Here is a 23,407-nt window from a genome sequence, read left to right as displayed (position 1 = left end):
GATACTTGAAAAAGACAGTACAAATTCACTAAATTTAAACTTAATTGGGAGAGCTCACCTGGACCAATGTACACAAGCTGTTAGCAAAGGTAGGCATACCTGAAAGCTGCTGATTATTTGCCAAATTATTTGGCCTCATTTTAGCAGGATTTTCCAGACTGAGTTGGCAAAGATAAGATTTCAATATACATTCTAAAGACTAACCAAATTTTATAAGGAGTAATATATTATGGATGCTTGACTATAAGGAAAAACTATTCAGCATAAATTTAACTGAGAAATATCTATCCTTAGGCTGGGTACCAGTGGCTCACGCCTGTAATCCTAGCTACTCAGGAGGCTGAGATCTAAGGATTAGTTTGAAGCCAGCCCAGGCAGAAAAGTCCCAATGAGACTTTTATCTCCAATAAACCACTCAAAAACCAGAAGTAGTGCTGTGGCTCAAGTGATAGAGCCTCACCTTGAGCACAAAGGGCTCAGGGTTAATGCCCAGGTCCTGAGTTCAAGCCCCACAACCACACAAAAAAAATAACAACCACAAAACTCTATCCTTAAATTCACTGGTCTTTTCCTTCTCTTTTCTTTTGGGTTAGGGATAAACCTAAGGGCCTAAACATGCTAGGCAAGTACTTACCAGTGAACGTCCACCCCCTGGCCCCTCAACTACTACCTTTCACAGCAGTGAGTTCTTATGATCAGAACTTATCACTTCACAAAGAAAATCTTATTTAAAAAGCCAGTCACAAAAGATTCTGTCTGGGGCTGGGGATATAGCCTAGTGGCAAGAGTGCCTGCCTCGGATACACGAGGCCCTAGGTTCGATTCCCCAGCACCACATATACAGAAAACGGCCAGAAGCGGCGCTGTGGCTCAAGTGGCAGAGTGCTAGCCTTGAGCGGGAAGAAGCCAGGGACAGTGCTCAGGCCCTGAGTCCAAGGCCCAGAACTGGCCAAAAAAAAAAAAAAAAAAAAAGATTCTGTCTGAATTCATTATATTAAAATGCCATAAAAATAGATGAATGATTGCTTAGGGCTGAGTGGGGTGGCAGGGATGGGCATCAAGAAGAAATGAGAGGTGACTGCTACAAAGTACAGTCTTTTGGGGGTTAGCAAAATATCCTAGGGGCTGGGAATGTGGCTTCGTGGTAGAGTGCTTGCCTAGCATGCATGAAGCCCTGGGTTCGATTCCTCAGCACCACATAAACAGAAAATGCCATAAGCGGCACTGTGGCTCAAGTGGTACAGTGTTAGCCTTGAACAAAATAAGCTCAGGCACAATGCCCAGGCCCTGAGTTCAAGCCCCAGACTGGCAAAAAAAAAAATCCTAACTTTGACAGATATAGTCTCATAACTGTAGGAACACCCTTTAAATGGGTAGTGAATTACAAGGTATATAAATTGTTCCTCAGCAGCAATGTTACGAAAACGTATTAGGAAAAGAAGACAGCTCAAAAGAAGAAAACGAGGGGATCTCCCAAATCAAATCTCATGAAAGGAAACAGTTAACAAGCTTAATATTATCAGCTTGTTTTTCTCATACTACTTTGATGTTGTTATTATCACTTTAGCCCTTGACTTCACACTTTTAATACATTCCGAAATTATTTCAGGTAATCAGCAGATTCCAAACTTTGTTCTCATGAGACAGAAAAGTTGCACAGGCTGAGCTGGCAAAACAAAACTGAGAATAAAAATCAATGACAAAGTAACATAATCCTGTGTATTACCAAGTAGAACAGAAGAGTGGAAATCCATTTCTAATGGGACAAAATACCATCAGGTATAAGGGCACCTTGATAGTGATGCCTTGTTTCAAAAATAAAACGTAATAAGGTATCTCCTGAATCTTGACTAAAGTGCATTTCATTTTGACACTTGCATAACAGTTATTCCCGTTACACATTTACAATTCAAGAAAAGCCATGTTTTCATATCTGTGTAATTCAACAAAAGCTAATATTCTCTACCAATAAAATAATAAGCTTCCTGTGGATTTAGCCCATAGAGCAAACCAAATTTCCCTAAGAGCAAAATTTGTTTCTGAAAAAATTACTCTGTATTTCATCCTCACCTGCAGCGCCATACAGTGAAGACACAATTCTGTGAGAAGCTAAAATAAATTTCTCCAGTGACTTTATTTTTCTAAAACAATAAATAGGAGTTCCAACTCTTTAGATCTAATTTCCTTCGAGTCTGCTTTCAGATTACTGAAAATTTTCCTTCATTTTCACTAGTTCACTAGTATAGTATGAAATAAACTAACAGAATTTGAATAAATGAAACTTGCTAATAATGATAAGTAGTTTTTCTTAATGACTTCTATTCCTTTCCACAGGCAAGATAATGAAATCATTTTTGGTCTATCTTCAACTACTCTTCATTACATAATCTAAACATTTTTTGCAGCTAACAGAAGGGAACTCCAGTTAGCTTTGCAGCAAGTTGAGCCTGTAAAATTTGTCAGGACAGAATTTTTGACACAAAAATTGCTCACTGCACACAAACTCTCAGAAGTGATCAAACAAGACAGCTGATAGCAGAAGGTATATGGGAATGAGTGGGGTGAGAAATCATGGATAAAGTAAAAACTGTCAAGTATCTGCTAAAACTAAAGCAGAGCCACGTTTTAGGGCTGCAAAGTCACCACTTTGGTCTCATCAGGGAAGATTTTTTTTATAAGACCATTTTAATGTCTCTTGTGTTGCAAAATGCAGTAGTCACACAATATTTCCTAAAGGATTTCTAAAAACTGTAGTGCAAAAGAAAAAAAATCTAAGAAAATAAATAATCACAAAAACTACTATTTTCCATGAAAATGTTTTCAAAACAGTGATTTTTTTTACAAAAGATGTAAATTGGTTAAAATGAAAAAATTCTCTATATGAAAGATCAAAGATTCATTTCACAGATAATTTATATTCCATTAATGACTGGATAACCAATGTACAAACAAGGGCCATACACTTTTTAAAACCAGATCTGAAAAAAATCAATATAAATACTGATGAGAGGAGTGTTTTATACCCCAAACTCCACTGTTCAACTGTGTCCTGTCCTGTAATTTAATCTGTAAAAATCTTAACGGCGCAGTGATTCGAGTTTTCGTAACTTCAATGATGTGTTAGAGGACAATGCATCTTGGTTTGAAGAATTTGTTGTATCCGAAGGCCGGAACAGTACTCGACCACGGTGATTAAATACATAAAAGGATGGGTGATTCCTTAAGGTATCAAATGTCCTTAAAAGGAAAAAAAGCATCAATTTTAGATAAAACTTTATGAAAGCCTATTGGAAAATAAGTAGGGTTCTAAATGAACTGTGAATTTGCTATGGGTTATATTTGGAAGCAAGTGTAAATACATGAAATCAAAGTACACCTGATAATCATACAGTACTTCGTGTTTTTACTGTAGAAAGAAAACAAAGAAACATGGAAAGCCAGCATAAAGCTCTTACATTTCTTTTTCATTCAGTCAATCCTTGCAGGATGCCTATCAATAATAACAGAAATACTAGCTCAACTTCAGTCAACTCTGAAAATCTAACAGTAGTTAATGCCAAACACTCTTTCAAAAGCCAGGATACTCCATGGAGAGCTCAAATAGTAGAATCTTTTAGAAAGACTAGATCAAAGCCCAACAAAATCAGCACCAGAAAATGGGTACATGCAACAGGGGTGGGTAGGGCTAAGAGGAGAGGGGTAGATGAAAGAAGGGAGAAACAGGGAGAAGAGTGCAGTCAAGAATTCATTGTATATATTAAAAAATTAAGAAAAGTAAGGGAAGGGGTAAGTTATAGGTAAGAATGTTGAAGAGGGTGAGTCCGATCAAGATGCATTGTATTCATAAACTGCTCTATTAAATGGAACCTCCTTCGTATAACTACTTAAAAACAAATTTAAGCCAGTATACAGATTGCACCTGTGATTTTCATTTGGCCCTTACTATTCAAGCCATCTGATCATTCCACAGATGTTTCCCAAAAATTTTTCAAGTACAACAACAACAAAAACTCCTTTTGGCCCTCTGTACATGCTTATATATATTTTGTTAACCTCCACTTGACACCATTCTGCTTTATTTCTTGCTTTCCTGGCCCCTTGCCTGCAATTTTTCATAGTTTTTATAAAATCAGTGATGATCCCGGATTATCTTTTCTTCCTTCCTAGAGAAGTTTATATTGTCTACAAAAAAAGTCCACTACGCGTTAGTGCATGTACAATCTTTAGTGTTAGGTTTTAAATATTATTTTCCCCCAAACAGCAGAAGAATGCTTCCTTTGTTATAAAGTTAAATCTCAAAGTCAGTCTACCAAAACATCAAATCATACTCCCACACAAAGCAAGGAGGCCAGAAATGTGCTATTTAAAATGAAAATAATGAGGTAAAAGTGGGTTTCACTAACACATAAATGTTTATTGTGAATCCTAAGGAAATACTGTAAACAACTGTCAGGTCCAGAGTCAGAAAGGTAAGTAAAGTTCAGAGATGTAACTTAATAAAGCTGAAGTAAAAATACAGGAAATGAAAGCAAATGAGAAGACAGCTTAGAAGAAGCATAGGAACAAAAAAGAAGAGCAGAAGGGCTGGGAATATAGCCTAGTGGTAGAGTGCTTGCCTCTCATACATGACGTCCTGGGTTCAATTCCTCAGCACCACATATATAGAAAACGGCCAGAAGTGGCACTGTGGCTCAAGTGGTAGAGTGCTAGCTAGCCTTGAGCCAAAAGAAGCCAGGGACAGTGCTCAGGCCCCAAGTACAAGGCCCAGGACTGGCAAAAAAAAAAAAAAAAAAAAAAAGGAAAGCAAAGTATTCTTTAACCCAGACATTGTTAAACAAACAAACAAACAAACAAAAACAGGCCTGTGAGGAAAGCTTATGTCACAGAGCAGAGGAAACAGAAAAAAAAATCTAATTATTCTAAAGACTTAAGTTGTGACAGGAGAATAAAAATTGAAAGGAAAGGAAGAGAGAGGGAGAAAGGAAGAGAGAAAAGGAGACAGGGAAGGGGGAAAGAGAATAGGAAAGGGACAGAGAGAAGGAAGGAGGGGGGGGGAAGGAAAAAGGATAGGGAGAAAGGAGCATAGCTAAAACTTTTAAGGGATTTTCTTTTCATTTATCTATTTCTATCTGTCTGTCCACCTAAGCAATCATTTTAAACTACCAGCAAGTACCATAAGCTAATCTTAGTTTAATACCAATGATTAGATGTTCAATTATATCACTGCATCAATATTTCTACCTCATCGCTCATACAAACCATATAATCAAAAAGTAAAAACCAAAACCAACCTGAAACCATATATGGCAAATCATGTAAACAAAACAAATCCCTACGAAATTACGTGTCTCTGAAAAGGAAAAAAAACTTACTTATTTTTTAGTTCTGAAGTGGCATCCATGTCTTTAAATTCCCCTGCAATATGAACTATACCATAACAGGTAACTGCAAAGGCCAGAAGAGTCTGAAGTACTATCTGTGAGTATAAAGATTAAGATTACCAAATAGCACACAAATAATATACAAAATTTTACAATCCTCTACCCTTATGCGGTCACTAACAAGTAGCCATTTCAGTGCCATTCATCAAAGAGCCAATTCTCACCTGAAATGATTTGCACTCAGACACAATAAACTCTCTGGACCATACCAATATTTCTGATGCTTCAATAAGTGAATTTAGCAACAGGCTCAAATAAGCAACATCATTGAGTACTGAATGCTACCAAGTTATTAAGGACTCAAATATCAAATAATAACTGCTTCTTGGAGCAACTACATTTTTTTCTGTATGATTGTTGACTATCAGAGTAAACAAAACATTTGGATGCAATTTTTAAATAAATAAAAAGAGCACTTAACTATCATCAAGCTTAGGAAATTGACTATTTCTGGGCTGAGAATGTGGCTTAGTGGTAGAGTGCTTGTCTAGCATGCACGAAGCCTTGGGTTCGATTCCTCAGTACCACATACATAGAAAAAGCTGGAAATGGTGGTGTGGCTCAAGTGGTAGTGCTAGCCTTGAGCAAAAGAAGCTCAGAGACAGTACCCTAGCCCTGAGTTCAAGCCCCAAGACTGACACAAAAAAGAGTAAAGAAATTGACTGTTTTTAGTACCAATTTGTTTTCTTTTAGGATAGGGTGTAAGTAACTCTGGCTGGCCTAGAATTCACTATGTAACCCAGACTAGCCTTGAATTCATAACTGCCTTGTCTCAGCCTCCCACGTGCAGGGATTATAAGCATGAGCCATTCTCGGCTTCCTAGAACCTTTCAAGTCCCATGTGTCTCTTTCTGATTCTTTACCTTTCTTCTCAAAGGTAATCATTATCCCCAGTTGGGTATTAATCCATTCCTTGTTTTTCCTTCATAATCTCCCAACAGTATATGTACTGCCAAAATGGGTATTGGCTTTTGCTCCCCTTGAACTTTATTTAAAATGTACTCAAGTGTACTATATTTTAACTATCTTAATCATGTTTGAGATTTATCCTTGTAATAACATATACTTATATTCTGTTCATTCTCATATGAAAATACAAAAATAAAAGTTTACATTTAAAAAAAAGCCCCTACACCAGTGGCTCATGCCTGTAATCCTAGCTACTCAGGAGACTGATATTTAGAAAATTTAGTCTCAAAGCCAGTTTGCTCAGAAAAGTGACTCTGTCTCCAATTAACAGCAAGCAAAGTTGGACTGAAGGCAAGTATCAAGCAAAAGTGTTAAGCAAGAGCAAAGAGTCAGGAAAGAGCACGAGTCAAATCATTAGCCTTTTAATTTCATCTTTTTTTTGTGGACAGAGGGACTTCTAGAAAGACTTTCAACAGTTACAAAAGTCAAAAAGAATGTTTTGAAGACTTCAAAATCGTTAAGTTTTTACAAAGTGATGACAAATAGAGAATGGATGTTATCTTGTATTAGAAAAATGTTGAGAAAACATTAAAAGAATTACCATACTCAAAATGGCTACTTCAAAATATTTTAATGAAATATAAATGACCAACTTACATCTATTGGCAGTGATTCATCTTCCTTTTCTGTTAATCGCATATAAGAACGATCTATAAACCAGAAGCATACCATTAAGGAAGTTTTAGTCCATTTTCCTTTCTTAAAATGCAAGCAAATCAATATACCAAACAAGCAGTGGAGTTGTACGCTACATGAAGTAATGCTAATTCCAGATTCCTCAAAACCTCTACCTGTAAGGCAGTCTTACCTTTATGAACTATTTTATTCTCATCATGACCTGATTTGTAAACAGGGTAAGAGTTAACATAGATGGACAAGTATGAAAGTAGTAGAAATATCAATTAATAAAATACATTAGCACAAGCCAGGTGCTGGTGGCTCACGCTTGTAATCCTAGCTACTCAGGAAGCTGAGGTCTGAGAATTGTGGTTCAAAGCCAGCCTGGACAGGAAAGTCCAGAGACTCTTATCTTCAATAAACTACTCAGAAAAGGCCAAGAAATGGTACTGTGGCTCAAGCAGTAGAGAACTATCCTTGAGCACCAAAGCTTAGGAACAGCATTCAGGCCCCGAGTTCAAGCCCCAGGACTGGAAAAAAGCAACCAACCAACAAAAAAACAAAACAAAAAAAAAAACAAAAAAAAAACCCAGGAAAATTAGTAACTTTGAAACACTTTCACTTAGTGGTCAAAGAAATCACAACTCTTTAAAAATTAATAAGCATACAGAAAATTCCAATTCTGAATAGCAGTGCCATCACTGTGTGAAATTAGAAAAAAAAAAAACCCAAACACTCCTATGTAAGCATTTCTCTAGAGATAACATCCTGGGGCAGTGATGGAATCTAGGGCATAAATTTCTGCCTTTTAATTTTTACTATTTAATTATAACTGTGTTGTCACCTTAACCTCAGGAGGCTACAAGGGATAAAGGAAAAGGACCGGGATATGGAAACATGGAAGCTGGCAAATAAACCTTAAACATAAGCCAACTCTTCCATTTATTATAAGTTACTGAATCTCATTCAAGACATGTACCTCAGTGACTGTCCAACTTCAACCTTTCAATTTTTTTTTTTTTTTTGGCCAGTCCTGGGCCTTGGACTCAGGGCCTGAGCACTGTCCCTGGCTTCTTCCCGCTCAAGGCTAGCACTTCGCCACTTGAGCCACAGCGCCGCTTCTGGTCGTTTTCTGTATATATGTGGTGCTGGGGAATCGAACCTAGGGCCTCGTGTATCCGAGGCAGGCACTCTTGCCACTAGGCTATATCCCCAGCCCCCTCAACCTTTCAATTTTAGAATGTTAAAATATGGGAGCAAGAGAGGGGGAATGTGTCTTAAAATCAAAGAAATAGAGTATCCTTTCATTGCCTAACTTCTGCTGCAGTAAAATAGGAATAATGTGAGAATTCAACAAATTACTATATGATCAGTGCACTAGTATAACAAAGGTCATTAAGAAGATGAGCATTTCACAACACCATACAATGCTATCTAATGATCACTGTAAAGTAGAAGTTTATTATAGAAAGTTACAGAGCAGAGCTGGGAATGTGGCATAGTGGTAGAGTGCTTGCATAGCATGCATGAAGCCCTGGGTTCGGTTCCTCAGCACCACATATACAGAAAGAAAAAAAGGAAAATAACAGAGTACTCCAGTGTTTCCCAGTCTCCTCCAGGACAGTGCTTCGAAAACTAATGTGCATGCAAATCACCTGGGGATCTTATTAAAACGGAGATTCTGATTCAATATTTCTGAGGGGGGGGGCCTAAGTGTCTTCTAATAAGCTCCCAGGTGATAAGCAAGATGCTGGTCTGTTGACCACTCGGAGCAGCAAAGCTCAACGATGCTTTCCTAAGTCCCATTTGTCTCAAATAACTGCATCCTTATATATTTTGAACACAACAGCTATACCACTGTACTGTGATTATTCCTTGATTCACTTGTTTCTGCAGTAGCTTATTACTCTTGGCATGGCATCACTATACACGTAAGAACAGAGTACTAACACGTCAGACGAGAGCAACTTCAACCAATGACCCAACAATGAATTTTATGTTGCGGTGTTGCACGTATGTTTTGCCCAAAGTTACACGGATATAGCGAGTAAGCCAATATTTAACAACCCCATGCAGTACTCTTTCCCCGTATCACATTCCTTCTCGAAGCAATCTGCCACTTGTCTCCCGGAGAGCCCAGAAATGCCCAAGATGTTATCTACCTAGTTGTCATGAGGCAACAGACCTTCAAAATTGTCAGTCCCATATTTCGCCTAATCGATATGACATCCTTTATCCTGGATTCTCAAACAGACTCTCCTACACAAGACTGTCCCAAACACTGACAGCCCATTATTTCTGCTATCTCGCGTGCCCCACACCCGCCGAACTCCAAACCTTCCACCGCGTTCCCTAGACTGCTTTCCTGAATCACCCCAAACCGTAAAGTCTCAAATGAGGGTTCCCCGGGCACTCGTTCCGACAGTCCCTTAAAGGAGCGCCCACACACCTCTCCCAGAGTCCCCCATGAGAGTGGTTCCCGTCCTCCAAGCACTTACGCTGCGCAGCGGAAAAGGCAGCGTGGGCGAGAGCAAAGAGGCCGATGCCTACTAGCCCCTTCCACAGTGACGGCGCCATGCTTGCTAAGGAACAGCAGCTCAACAACAGAGGAGGGCGACAGAGCTGTTTCTTTATCCCCAGGCGGGTGTCCGGGAGGCGCAGAAGGATGACGTCACTGGGCCCCTGGGCGCGAAGTTAGTTGGTGCAAAAACCCAAGAGCCGCGAGAAAGCGGAAATGAGAATGCCGGGAAGGAGGGAAGAACTACACGGAAAAAGGTCCGCAAGGATCTCGGAGTCTGCGCACCCAGTCGCCTCTTCGAGGGGTGGAGCTAAGCCGAAGGCCTAAAGGAAGAAGCAATGCGGCACCAATAGGGACGCTAAGGAGGACTCTAGCAAATGAGCGCGGGGCAGGGGAAGGGGCGTGGCTAGGGGCGGAGCCCAAGCGTTCCTGTAGGAGGTGGTCTAAGGCTGTGGGTTCTCAGGTTTGGTTTCCCAACGGTTATTATTATTATTATTATTTCTTTTGGTACCTTAGTTGGTGGGATCTGGTTTTCCTTCCAGTTGTGTCTTTTATTTTCTATAAGGTCTTTCCTGTGCTTCCGCCGTCAGGGAACTGACACTACGGAAGGAAAGGAGGCTATTAAAGTGAAAAGGTAGAGGGAATGAGGACTTCAACCTGTAGGGTAAAGTCCGGAACACTGGCACGAAAGAGATGCTCAGTAAATGTTAATTCCCTTCTTACCATCAAAAGGTCTTGGAGAAAGATTTGTGCCAACTTGTGTGTTGCAACGGAACTATTTTGTCATGAGCAGATCCGACACAAATCAAGGAAGAAAAGAGAAACTAAATGCATGCTAACCATGCAGTTCCAGCTTCTCTGTTCCTGATCAGTATAAAAAATATAATCGCTTCTCTCCATTTTTCTTTGTCCTTGCCACCTAGTAAATGTTGATGTTCAGTAGAGACTCTTCCATGGCCTCTTCACTTTGCTGTCCAGGTGGCAGGCTTGCCAGTTCATTCCCACTAAAGCAAAGATATTACAACGAATTCTAATTATTCCAAAGCGACATCTCAATCCCAAATCCTTGTCTAGCTTCATATCTGCGTTTCCAATCATGTGTATGGTCCTGTGGCATTTGAAATGTACATAGTCAAACAGAATTCATCCTTTTGCCCAAATCTGTACTGGCTCATCCAGTGTCTCCTGGCCTAGCTTTGTAAACTTCAACCATACAGTAAATACAAAGTATAATCACTTTCTCCCTTCAGCCTGATTAGAATAGTGTTACCGACATCGATTTGCTCACTATTACCCAGTTATAGATGCTTGTCTTTACCACCCCCTTTTAAATTTGCAGCATTCCCATTTATGATGCCCTTAGCCTGTTCTGTTTCTAAATCGCCTTCTAGTCTACTATGTGATTTATTTATTGTATTTGTTAGGTTGCTATTGTTTACAATCTCTCTTTCCCCTGGAATGAACTTCAAGTAGACATATTTCTCTGCACAGAACATTGACTGTCATATGGTAGGGATTTGATAAGGGTATATTGAATGAAGAATTGTATCTACTCAACAGGCTGAAAACTGAGAATTGTGGTTCAAAATCAGCCTAAGTAGGAAAGTCCATGAGACTCTTGCTTCCAGTTAACAACCAAAAGCCACAAGTGGAGCTATGGTTCTAATTGTAAAGTGCCAGCCTTGAGTAAAATGTTCAGAGACAGTTCCCAGGCCTTGAGTTCAAACGCCAGTACTAGCACACACAAAGTAGTCATTCATTATGGAAATGAAATTAGAGAGATGTATTGCTGATTGAAACGATAGTTATAGAGAGTCTGTTCACTGTTTTGAATAGGGTTCAGAACTCCCTGTGGAGTTTGTTTAAAGTTTTTAAAAAAAAAAACAGTAGAAAATAAAGACTACATCCAAGATTCAGCATGCTTCCTCAGATTTACCTACATAATTTCTGTCTTGGACTCAATTGTCCAGACTTTCAGTCATGTTTGTTATTTTTATCTGGACCTGCTCCAATTTCTTCTTACAGGAGTAAGGCAAAATTTTATATCATACGTGATCAATTACAGTATAAAGTAGAGTATAATATATTCATTACCAATGTAGTCATACTGACAAGCCTCATATTCTGAAACAGCAAGTAATGTCTGTAGAGTTGGCAGGAAAGTACTTCCTTCTCCACCCCTTTCCACCCTAGAGAGGTAGCAAGATAGAAAAGATAATAATTTAAAAAAAAACACCCTTAAAATGTTGTTTTATCTTGCATAATAGTCAAATTGAAATTAACCTCAGTTGACCTGTTAAATTAACCTTGTTATCTTATCTAAAACAAAAGAAATTAAATGTTCTTAAAGATTTGGTTTTGTTTCTTTTAAAAATATGAGGTCCAAGAAGTGTACCCACTGCCTTACGTATGAAACTGTAACCTCTCTGTACATAACTTTGACAATAAATAAGTAATTATTCAGAAAAAAACTATGAGGTCATAAAAAGTACAGCTATTAAGGATGCTGGTATTTGTATAAATCACCAAGGCATTATACTAGTCTTCAAGGAAGTGACCAACATTCAGGAATGTGTTTTGTTTTCTTTATTGCCTTCTTAAGGTACATTTTCACTGGCTTTTTAAACTCCTTTTTTCTGTGTGTGTGTGTGTGTGTGTGTGTGTGTGTTTGTGTGTGTTGGTGGTGGTGGTGGTGGTGGTGGTACTGGGGCTTAAACTCAGAGCACTGTTCCTCAGCTTTTCTGCTGAAGGCTGGTTTTCTACCATTTGAACCACAGCGCCACTTTGGGGCATTTTGTTGGTTCATTGCCTAGAAGAGTCTCATGGACTTTCCTGAGTGGGCAGGCTTCAAATCATGATCCTTAGAACTCAGCCTCTTGAATAGCTAGATTATAGGCAGAAACCATCAATGCCCAGTCTCTTTTTAAACTCTTACCTATTTACTAATTACAAAAAAACAACCTAGCCTAGTTTCACACTTTCTAGAAAAATCCTGTAAAAAGTAAGATTTGAGCCTGGCACCTGTGGCTCAAGTTTATAATCCCAGCTACTCAGGTGGCTGAGATCTGAGGCTACTGGTTCGAAGTAAGCAGGGGCAAGAAAATCCACGGTACTCTTGGGTCCAATGAACCACCAAAAAGAGGGAAGTGGTGCTTGGCTCAAGTGCTAGAACACTAGATTTGAGTGAAAAAGCTCAAGGACAGTATCCACACCAGAGGAGCAGTACACAAAAAAGTGGGATTTTTGTTTTTAGAAAAAGCTTTGCTATATTGTCCAGGCTAATCTCAAATTCTAGGACTCAAGAAATCTGTCCTCAGTCTTCTGCATAGCTAAGACTACAGATGTGCTCACATGCCCACGAAGTGGGCTTTTATGAAGCTTATATCTTCATCATCATAGAGTACCTCGTTCAAATAAGTAACCATGTATGCATGGTTCTGAAGGTTGAAGTTACTACCAAAGGTGCAAAGTACAACTATAGGGAGCACATTTTTCATGTGCTTTTGGAACAAAAGTCAAAGCTCATGAGAAACAATATTTAAATATCCAGGAGACCACATAAGTGCCTTTAGTTTTTCCAAAGTAAAAACCACTCTCCATATGCACAGTGTATGAAAAAAAAATGTGGGTACTACTGAAAGTGGAGATAATCATCTTTAAAGTGTTTGCATAGAGATGTTATTTGTGAAGAGTCAACACATTTCCCAGAATGATTTGTTGAGAAGATAAAGCATAGCTGTTCCAGAACTGTCTACAAGTTCATTAAACTTTGTTCCATGCCATTCAGCTAGATAAAATTTTTCATATACTACTGATTCAGGTCTCTCCAAGATAGGTTCTCTCTCAGATTGCCACAGTCTGTCTTCCTACCTAGTTCAAAGATCAGATCCACTTTTCCTGAGAATATGTTAGTGGCTATTAGAGGTATCTATTGTAAGTACTAAACCTCTCTGCAAGCTATTTATATGTAGTGCAACCTCTGTAAGTGACACATTCTAGAAGTCTACCACCTTCTGGGCAAACTAGCATTTTCAAGGTTGAAATTGCACCCTCTTTACTTATGTTTTTCTACAAAATTGATGTGTGCTTGTTGTAAGAAATTCAAACAACAAAAAAATGCATCCCTCTTAAAATATTAAAGTGCTACCTTGGTATTCTGGGTTTTTGAATCTTAGTAAATAAGATTGTGGTTATATGATTTGTATCTTTAAGATTTATTTGCTGGATGGTATATATTATAGTAGTTTAAAGCACTTGCTGTCGATTGGATTGGGTTTAAATCCTGGCTTTTACTTTTGTATCTTTGCTAAATTGGAGAAGTCATTTAATTTCACTGTCTCAGTTTCCTCTTCTCTAAAAAAGGATAATAATAGACCTTATTTGATACAGCAGTTGTCAGAATTGAGTGGATTTTATATGTATTTGTATACATATAAAGATAGTTTAGAAGTCTCACACCTGGTAAGACTCAATAAATGCTAACCAGTGTTGTTGTTACTGACTTTTCTAGCTATTTTTCAAACTAAAGAAATTTCTTACTCCATTAGTCTTTCATTCTTGAACTGCCAAGCCAAGTTTTAACTGTGTGTTCTGATATTTACACTTGAATTTCCCACTAGCTGTTAAATCTAACCCAATCTTGGCCTTCCAATTTCATATTAATGTTGTAAACAGGCCAGTACTCTCCAGTTGTCTATGTTCAAAAACCCTGGAGTCATCTTTCAACTCTGTGTCCTCAAGCTCTACACTTCTACACAACCAGTCAGTTATGAAGACAAGCTTTTGCATTAACTCTTGTATCTGGCTTCCCATTCTTATTCCTATTATACCTGCTAGGTTAAGATCCCATTACATTTGAACAAGGTTACTTTTTATGAGCCTGGTGCTAGAGGTTCATGCCTGTAATCCTACCTACTCAACAGGCTAAGATCTGAGGGTCATGGTTCAAAGCTAGCCTGGGCAGGAAAATTCATAAGACTCTTTATCTCCAATAAACTACTAAAAAGCCTGAAGTGGAGTTGTGGCCCAAGTGGTAGAGCACTAGCCTTAAGCAAAAGAAGCTCAGGTCCGGCACCCAGGCCCTGAGTTCAAGTTTGCAGGATTGGCACAAAACAAAACAAAAAAGACTACTTTTTTGAAGTTCAGATTGGTCTCTGTACTGCATATCTCACTTCATTTCACTTTTCTCCTTTCAGCAGACAAATTAATGTTGGGGAAGTTTTTGTTCAGGGAAACAAATGAGTTAAAAATAAAAAAAAAAAACGGGCTGGGGATATAGCCTAGTGGCAAGAGTGCCTGCCTCGGATACACGAGGCCCTAGGTTCGATTCCCCAGCACCACATATACAGAAAATGGCCAGAAGCGGCGCTGTGGTTCAAGTGGCACACACACACACACACACACACACACACACACACACACACGGAGTGCTAGCCTTGAGCGGGAAGAAGCCAGGGACAGTGCTCAGGCCCGGAGTCCAAGGCCCAGGACTGGCCAAAAATAAAAAAAAAATAAAAAAAAAAACCTTCTATGTAGAGACCTGCACTATGATCAAAATCCAAATTTTCTATCCTTACTTTAATATATAAAGTAGTCAGTTATTATCAAATACTTCCAAGGAACCAAAGACTAAACATTATATATATATTATATATAAACATTATATATATATATATCACTTATCAAGAATTTACTGAGCACTTCTGCTGTTCTTTCAGTTTATCCTTGAATTGCATCCATGTATCCAGGGGGATTTAATGCCATCTGCAAACATAAATATTTCCTTTGCACTCAATGGTATTGGAGATATCTTTTGAGGCACAGATATGTTTTACTGAATACTTATTATTTTATTTTATTTTTGCCAGTCCTGGGGCTTGAACTCAGGGCCTACACATTGTCCCTGAGCTTCCTTTGCTCAAGGCTAGCACTCTACCACTTGAGCCACAGCACCACTTCTAGCTTTTTCTGTTTATGTGGTACTGACGAATCGAACCCAGGGCTTCATGCATGCTAGACAAGCATTCTACCACTAAACCACATTCTCAGCCCTGAGTACTTACTTTGATTAAGCTTTGTGCTAGTTATTTTCGGTGAAGAACACAGTTGACACCCAATTCCAACCCTAGAAGTATTTATGACTTTGCAAAGCAAACATATAAATCATACTTATAATGTTTGATTTATGATAATGTTTTGCCTTAACGATAGTGATTGATTTGGGAGGATTAAGTAGGCGATCTGTCAAGGGATCCAGGAACCCTTGGGAAGAAGAGGATCCCTTAACTCAGTTTGAGGGCCTGCTGAAAAGTTTGGTGACTTTTAACCTGAGTTTTGCCAGACAGATAGAAGTGAGCTTGCGGGGGGGGGGGGGGGGGAGTGTGGTGGGGGGGGGAAGGGACTGAGGGCCCATCCAAAGCAGATGGAACACACAGAAAGGCATATGATGAGCACTTTATCACTAGGCCATATTCCCAGCCATATTCCCATTTTGTTTTGTTTTTTTGCCAGTCCTGGGGCCTGAATTCAGGGCCTGAGCACTGTCCCTGGCTTCTTTTTGCTCAAGGCTAGCACTCTACCACTTGAGCCATAGCACCACTTACAGCTTTTTCTATATATATGGTGCTGAGGAATCGAACCCAGGGCTTCATGTATGCGAGGCGAGCACACACTAGGCCATATTCCCAGCTCCAGAAAGGCATATGGATATTACAAAAGCATATTAAATCATTTAGGGAAGTACAGGTTCAGCATAGCTGAAGGAGTTCAAAATAGCTGAAGAAAAATATATTAGGGGATGGGAAGGACAAGCTATAAAGGTGAAGAGGGAATGTGTGGAATAGAGCATGTGGACCATTGTGGGCCAGGTTAAGACACAAGAATTGAAGGGACTGGGGGACATTAGAACATGTGACCAGGAGTGAGACATATATAAACAGATTTGTGCTTTAGAAGCTCCTCTGGGGAAGAATGTCTGAGAGACTAAGGCAGAGGTCATACCTTTTCCGGAAAAGGTCAAGTAATAAATATTTTAGGCTTTGCAAGATCCAAAGTCTCTTAAGAAAAACTCTCAACTTTGCTCATACAGCAGGTAAACAGCCACAGACAATAAACAAACAGATCGGTTTGGCAATATCTAATAAGCTCCTGTATTGGTGGTCACTGAAGTTTTGATTTCACAAGTTTCAAACATTCTCCATGTTTTCTCATTCTTAAAAAATAAACTGTACAAACCATTCTTAGCTTCAGGTCATACTAAAACCAGGTGGCTGGCTGCCTCAGCCTTCAGGCTATAGTCTGACTTTAGGTAATTCTAGCTTTAGGGAGTGGGAAGGCAAGAACGCTGGCGACTCTTTGGCAAAGCTTATCTCTCTAGCTGGAGGGGATAAGTAGAGCAGTACTTCACAGAAATGTTGAAGACACTTATGGGGAACCTGGCACAGTAGAGGAGCCTCTGAAGATGGTGGCTATAAGGTTGGGAGGATGATAAGTAGAGTTGATTCTGTTAGGGACTGAAAGGATACTCTGGGATGTGAAGTACTATTTGAGGGATAAGCTTCTTTGTCAGGACTGGGGCTTGAACTCAGGGCTTCAACACTGTCCCTTTTCACTCAAGGTACTCTTGAGTCACAGCTCCACTTCCAAGGGTGGGGCTTTTGAGAGGAGGGGGAAACATTTTATTCACTGAAGTGAGGAAAAATGGGTGAGCCCTGAAAGGATATTTAAGTCAATGGCAGAGTAGGATTTTCCCACACTGTTTTCAGTTTGCCAGTGAAAACATAAACAAGGCTAGAATTACAAGTAAATTGTTTTATCTGAGCATTGAAGTCACTCAAGGTAATGAATGGGCTGGAGGGGGTGGGATGTCAGAAAAGGAAAGCCAATGAATCGGATGCCTAAGTACTCCTCGGGTATATGGTAGTGACTGAGAAGTCATTAACTATCAAAAACAGGGGAAGGAAAAGGGACAGAGCTTCTGTGAAGGGAACAAGTTGAGAGTAAAGTGCTCTTCCAGACAATGTCATAGAGGGTATGAGGTGTGTGTGTGTGTGTGTGTGTGTGTGTGTGGAGAGAGAGAGAGAGAGAGAGAGAGAGAGAGAGAGAGAGAGACAGACAGACAGACAGACAGACAGAGACAGAGACAGAGAGACACAGAGAGACTCAGAGAGAGATACAGAGAGAGAGAGAGAGAACAGTAAGGTTGTCAAAATATACTGACTGAACTTGGCACTGCTTGGGAGCATAAGATGTCTTGGCAAGTGAGAGAAGTACAGGCACTGATGAAGGGAGGGAGTGGTAGAGCCATAGATATAGCAACTGAGTAGTAGTTTGTTCACAAGTAAGGGCATTCTAAATAGCATACTGACATATGCAGGAAGGGAAGGCAACATACAGAATCCCAGCCTTGAACTCAGAGCTTCTCACTTTCTCGGCAGGTGCTCTACCACTAGAGCCACACCCCTTGCACTTTTTGCTTTAGTATTTGTTAGTGTTGTAAGGTGAGAAATCAGAGATGCCACATTTTTTGCCAGTCCTGGGGCTTGAACTCAGGGCCCAGGCACTGTCCCTGAGTTTCTTTTGCACAAGGCTAGCACTCTACCACTTGAGCCACAGTGTCACATCCAGATTTTTCTGTTTATGTGGTACTGAGGAATCAAACCTAGGGCTTCATGCATGGTAGGCAAGCACTCTACCACTAGGCCACATTCCCAGACAAGATGCCACATTTTAAAGGCTCCAATCTTAGAGTCTTTATTGGAGGTTAGCAGTCTGCAGGAAGCCAACTGTTACTAAGGCCTACAGCCCGCAAATACACTTAGCACACTTAGGAAACAGTCCCGAGAGGAAAGAAAGAATAAAGACAATACCAACAAACCAACTCAGCTCTAATGGAGAGCGAAATGAGACACCATTGTGACCAGAAAACAGCTAAGAGACGAGAGACAGAACAAGAACACAGAGACACATGGCACAGCCTACTGCCACCTGAGTGGTCTAAATAGGGTCAGGTTAGAGGGCGGGGTCACAGGAAACTCCTGGTTTCCCAGGCACTGGACTGACAGGTTTAGTAACCTATCAGCAAAGTGTCCACTCCTGTCCCCAGGGATTCAGGTATGCCTCACTTGAGGGTGGGGGACCTTACCTTCTCCTACCATGAAGACAAGATGCTAGGGCTTAAATGGACATACTCAGGAACCGGCAGAACTTCTCCATCTAGGAAGATAGACCTCAATCTTCCATATAGAGTATACTTTACTTAGAGGCTACTCAGAGGCTGGTGATTCAAGCCATTTAGGGAGTTAAGGCAAAATCAGAGCATTCTCTATGCAAAGCTTTCCTAAGGCCATGACATATGTATTTCTCTGAAGCAGAGCTCCCCCAGCTCACCTTGATCTAGGCCTCCTGCATTCAATGAATGGCCTCTCTTACCTCTAGGCTTTTAGCACTGGTTGATGAATGCCCTCCACCCATCAAGAGGCACCAGAATGGCTGCAAGAAGTTTCTTAGACTCAGCCTCCCTATTTCAATGGGATCTCACATTTTTGCCTAGGCTGCTTTTAGACCTTAATCCTCCTACTTCTGCTTCCTACGTAGGTGGGATGACAGGCATATGACAGTAGATGGGTTTGAGAAACACAAACTGAAGGGATCCAAGGTCATAGGAATTGCCCTGGCAAGATTCCCCCTAGAAAGGTGGGCATGGTGGTACACACAATGCCAGATCTCTTGAGACTGTAACAGGAGGATCAAGAGTTCAAGGCCAGGTTGCACTATATAATGAGATTCCTCATGGAGCTCTGATGGAAAAAGAAGCTGTTGAAAGAGCATACAAAATTGCTGGGGCCACATAAACAGAGGTGGAATTGGGGTTTGAAGATGTTTTCTAACTGTGAGCACTTGGTTTTGTAAAGCAAACTAGTTTTGGAATGAGTGGTTAGACCTTAAGACACAGATATGGTCTTTCAGTAGGCTTTCTAGGAGCATGGATTGGTTGAGGAGGGGCAATGGGAAGACCAGGAAGGCTCTTGCTGGCTTGCATTACCTCTCTGATGCCAAACCCTGTGGGAATATGGTGATGTGATTAGCCTGAAGTCAGGGATCCAGGGCAGACATAGACCCAGTTACTAATAGAGAATGGAGGACGGGCATATTCATTGTCTTGGACTGTTTGTGACCTGGTGGGGACAGAACTTGGAGTGGGACAGTATTTTAGAGCTTTCTTTTGTTTTCACTTCCTGGAGTTCATCTTTATAAATACTATTTTATATGATCAGATGCACATAGGCATTGTGTTTTTTGTGTTCTGGAAAATAAATTTACTGAGACAGGTTGTTTATGCTTAAGGGTTGTTTGTTTTGGTTAGAGAGGTTACTGGACCTAAGATAAAAATCTTTTTAAGACTGATAAATTCTAGACAGAATGGTAGGAATTAGCTTGAAAGTAGTACTAATAATGGCATGAAGATCATGCAGGAAGAATATCTATTTGCAGGAGGAAAAGATATCTGAATTCAAAACATTTCTAATTTGGGAGGGTAGAGGAGCCTCAGCAGGATATATCTCATCCAACAGGTAGAGGCCTGAAGGGAGGGTGGCAGGCCACGGCTTGAGCTTTGTAGCTCATACATGTAGAAATGAAAGTCTAGAGAACAGGAAGTTGATACTAAGAAGTCATCTAAGTATGGAAAAATTGGACTCCTACTCTTCTCCACTGTAAAGTCCAAGTATGGGGGTAAGAGCTGTGAAAATTCTGCTGTGTTAGGTTGAGAAACTGGGAACAAAGAAAATACTCTTTGAGTAAAGCAGATGAGAGGACTTTGGGTTTAAGACACCATTAACAAGAGGAAGACGACACTGAAATTTTTTTTGGGGGGGGGAGGACTGTTTCTGAGCTTGAGAAGTAGGGGTCAAAGATCACTATTCAGTTGGGGACTTTCAAAAGGGAAGACTACACCAAAGGTTTTTCTTCGGGGAGGGGTTTTTCTGAGCTTCGGTAAATAGGAGCTCAAATGCCTGACAGATGATGGGTATCAAGTGTTAATGAGTAAAGAAAACTGAATACACACACGATAGGCCCAGGCTTTTTAGTCAATTCGTTTATGAACTTTTTCTTGGTTGTTTTATTTTGTTTTCCAGTGAGGAAACAGCAAGGAGAATCGGGTTTAAATTACAAATCTGAGGACTGAGACCACTCCCAAGGGGTGACAACTTCTTAATGCTAAGAGACCCTGGGGGACAATATTAAGATGGGTTATGAAAGATCAGTTCTCTTGAGAGCTCTAAAAAATAGGATTCAAGTACATAGACCAATCTGCCAGTACTTCATGACACTGAGTTAACATTTCTTCAGTAGCTGAAAGTGAGTTGGACTCGACGGTCTGTCCCTGGCAGCGCTCAAGTGGTGTAGGTGGGCTGGCCAAAGGGCAGAGGGAATCTGGGAGCGCTAGAGGTGCTGCGGTTCCTTTAAGAGTGGTGGCGGTGGCTGTGGTGGTGGCGGGCGCACCGACGGCTTGTCTCTGGCCCCGCCCCTTTCCCGTGAGCCCTCGGGGAGTGGTCCGACCGCGGGCGGCTGCTGGTGAGGAGGGGGTGGAGGGCTAGGGTGGGGGGGAAGCGGGAGACATGGCTCTGGCTCGACGCGGCTGGCGGCCGTTTCCTCCGCGCTGTGGCGTCGGGCCTCGGGCCCGCCGGCTTTTGAGACCCCTCTGCTTGCTCCTCGCAGTTGGCTTCTTTGGCTGGGCCGGAGCTTCGGACGGCGGCGCTGGCGGAGCGACCAGAGCCATGGACGAGGAGATTGTGTCTGAGAAGCAAGCGGAGGAGAGCCACCGGCAGGACAGTGCTAACCTCCTCATCTTCATCCTGCTGCTCACCCTCACCATCCTGACGATCTGGCTCTTCAAGCACCGCCGGGCCCGCTTCCTGCATGAAACTGGCCTGGCTATGATTTATGGCAAGTGCCCCAGACCCCCACTTCACCCCCGGGTACTGCCTGTTCCTCTGCCTGCCACCGCTTCACCTCCTCTTCCTGGCCCCGCTCGGCCTACATTCGGTTGCCCTTCGTTTTCTTTGCCTCACCTTACCCACCCTGCTTGTTTCTCTGCCTCAGTCCCCTTTATTAGTTATGTCCCCCTCATATCTCCACCTCTCTTTTCCTCCGCGGCCTCGCCCTCTCTCATTTCTTTGCCTTTCCTCACCTTTTTTTCGCCTCTGGCCCCACCCCCTTTTTCTCTGCACGGGGTTCCTTCTTTGCCTACCGAGCTTGGGACCCAAACGGACGGACATTGAGGATGGGAAGGGAGTGGGTGCGGTGTCTTGCATTGGGCTGGAACTACGGGGTAAAGGGAAGACATCACTGCAGTTTATTTCTCTCCGATATCAATTTGTTGAAGGTTCACGGAAACTGCAGTAGTGTCTCTTCTGCCCGGCATCTGGCATTCTTTTGGAACCAGAGTCGACCTTTACTCATCACCAAGCTTTTTGCTATGCCTTGTCCTTTCCAGGGTGAAAATGAAAACCTTATTCCTGTAGAATCCAAGCAAAGGGAAAACCTGAAAGTGAAATAGACCACAAAAGGTGTAGAGTATTTGAAATGACTGGCTGATTGACTGTACTATGCCTGTGATAATCTCATTTGGATATGTCTGACTGACTCTTCCAACTCAGGCTTACGGAAGTAAGGATGAGGAAGAGTTAGGGTTCTTCCAGCAACATGGTGCCATACAATAATGTGTGTGAACAATTCACCCAAGCAGTAATTGACAAACATCAGGCATGTGATGCATGTGTGACTGGTTTTTGGCATAAGGTTATTGGCTGATTGTGGGATCCACACCTTGGATTCTTGTGTCTCAGTATGCTTTCTTCTTACTTATTTTTATTTTTTCAGTGGCAAGGGGAGAAAGGCAAACCAAACGATCAGCATAGGCATTTTGAGCCAAGCTTGAGAGGAAAAGAAACTACATATTGCTGACTATCTTGCTCACTGAATGAGGGCATGGTGAAGCTAGATGAGGGCACACAAACCATCCTGTCTGTACAGTCCCATAGAATAGTCCTAAGTTGTTGAACTTGCTGAGGTTTTTCTCTGAGACTTGCAGCTAGGTAGGCAAAGCTTTGGCACACAAAGATAGTTCTTCTTGCAGCCCCATCCCCTTCTCCTTTCCAATAAATCCAGACTTCTAAAATGTGAATGCATCTCAAGAAAATGCATGAACTCAGGCTTCTTTATCATTTGTAACATAACAACATTGTAAGCCCGTGTGTAAAATATCTCTGCTCACCAGGACTTCCTGGTTTTCAGATGTATTAGGTGGTTCTTTTATTTCTTCTTCCTCTTTTTTTTTTGCATATTATTTGCTGTGTTCCCAAAGGCAAATTGTCCAGATAAGCTATACATTTGTCTCTGTGGTGGTATGTAATTTATTTACTCTTGCCACCAAACATTTACTGACTCATCTACTATGTATTATACACATAAAATACAAGGAAGTATAAGATTCTTGCTTCAGGGAACTTACAAATAATTTTTAAAATGGCACTGTAGATTGAGTTAAATGTAATTGAGTATTATGGTGTTACAATAAGGGAACTGATTGCCGATACCTCCTTCCTATGGACAGATAATGTGATGTGATAGTTAAAGGTACAAGGCTTTAAACCAGAGGTCAGCATTTTTTTCTTCTGTGAAGGGCCAGACACTAAAGCTTCTTGATTTTATGTGTCATATATATCTTCATGTTGTCTGGATTTTTTAACTCTTTTTATAATCATTTAATAATGTAAAAAAAAATGTTCTCAGCTCTTGAGCCATACAAGAACAAAGGACTGTAGTTGCAAGCCCATAAAATACTTGGACCTGGATTCCT

The 23,407-nt window shown here is 40.9% G+C and overlaps 2 protein-coding genes across 3 annotated transcripts in view; one reads left to right on the top strand and one right to left on the bottom strand.

Annotated features, from left to right (window-relative positions):
* Nucleotides 1-1,243: 1,243 nt before the first annotated feature.
* Nucleotides 1,244-9,828, bottom strand: Mmgt1 (membrane magnesium transporter 1). Its single transcript, XM_048336613.1, has 4 exons — nucleotides 9,527-9,828; nucleotides 7,008-7,060; nucleotides 5,373-5,476; nucleotides 1,244-3,237 (listed from the first exon to the last, which is right to left on the bottom strand). The coding sequence occupies exons 1-4, from the start codon at nucleotides 9,603-9,605 to the stop codon at nucleotides 3,078-3,080; spliced, it is 396 nt and encodes a 131-aa protein (XP_048192570.1). The 5' UTR covers nucleotides 9,606-9,828; the 3' UTR covers nucleotides 1,244-3,077.
* An 11,210-nt stretch (nucleotides 9,829-21,038) lies between these two features.
* Nucleotides 21,039-23,407, top strand: part of Slc9a6 (solute carrier family 9 member A6) — a 57,429-nt gene continuing 55,060 nt past the window's right edge. The window contains exons 1-2 of one of the 2 annotated variants that reach the window (XM_048335842.1): nucleotides 21,039-21,120; nucleotides 21,265-21,492. In XM_048335842.1, the coding sequence (XP_048191799.1) occupies nucleotides 21,324-21,492 (169 nt within the window). In that variant the 5' untranslated portion in view covers nucleotides 21,039-21,120; nucleotides 21,265-21,323. The other variant, XM_048335840.1, reaches the window with a different exon arrangement.

Source organism: Perognathus longimembris, chromosome 28, assembly GCF_023159225.1.
Source record: "Perognathus longimembris pacificus isolate PPM17 chromosome 28, ASM2315922v1, whole genome shotgun sequence".
Classification (NCBI taxonomy): Eukaryota; Metazoa; Chordata; class Mammalia; order Rodentia; family Heteromyidae; genus Perognathus; species Perognathus longimembris.
This window is presented reverse-complemented; position numbering and strand designations above follow the sequence as displayed.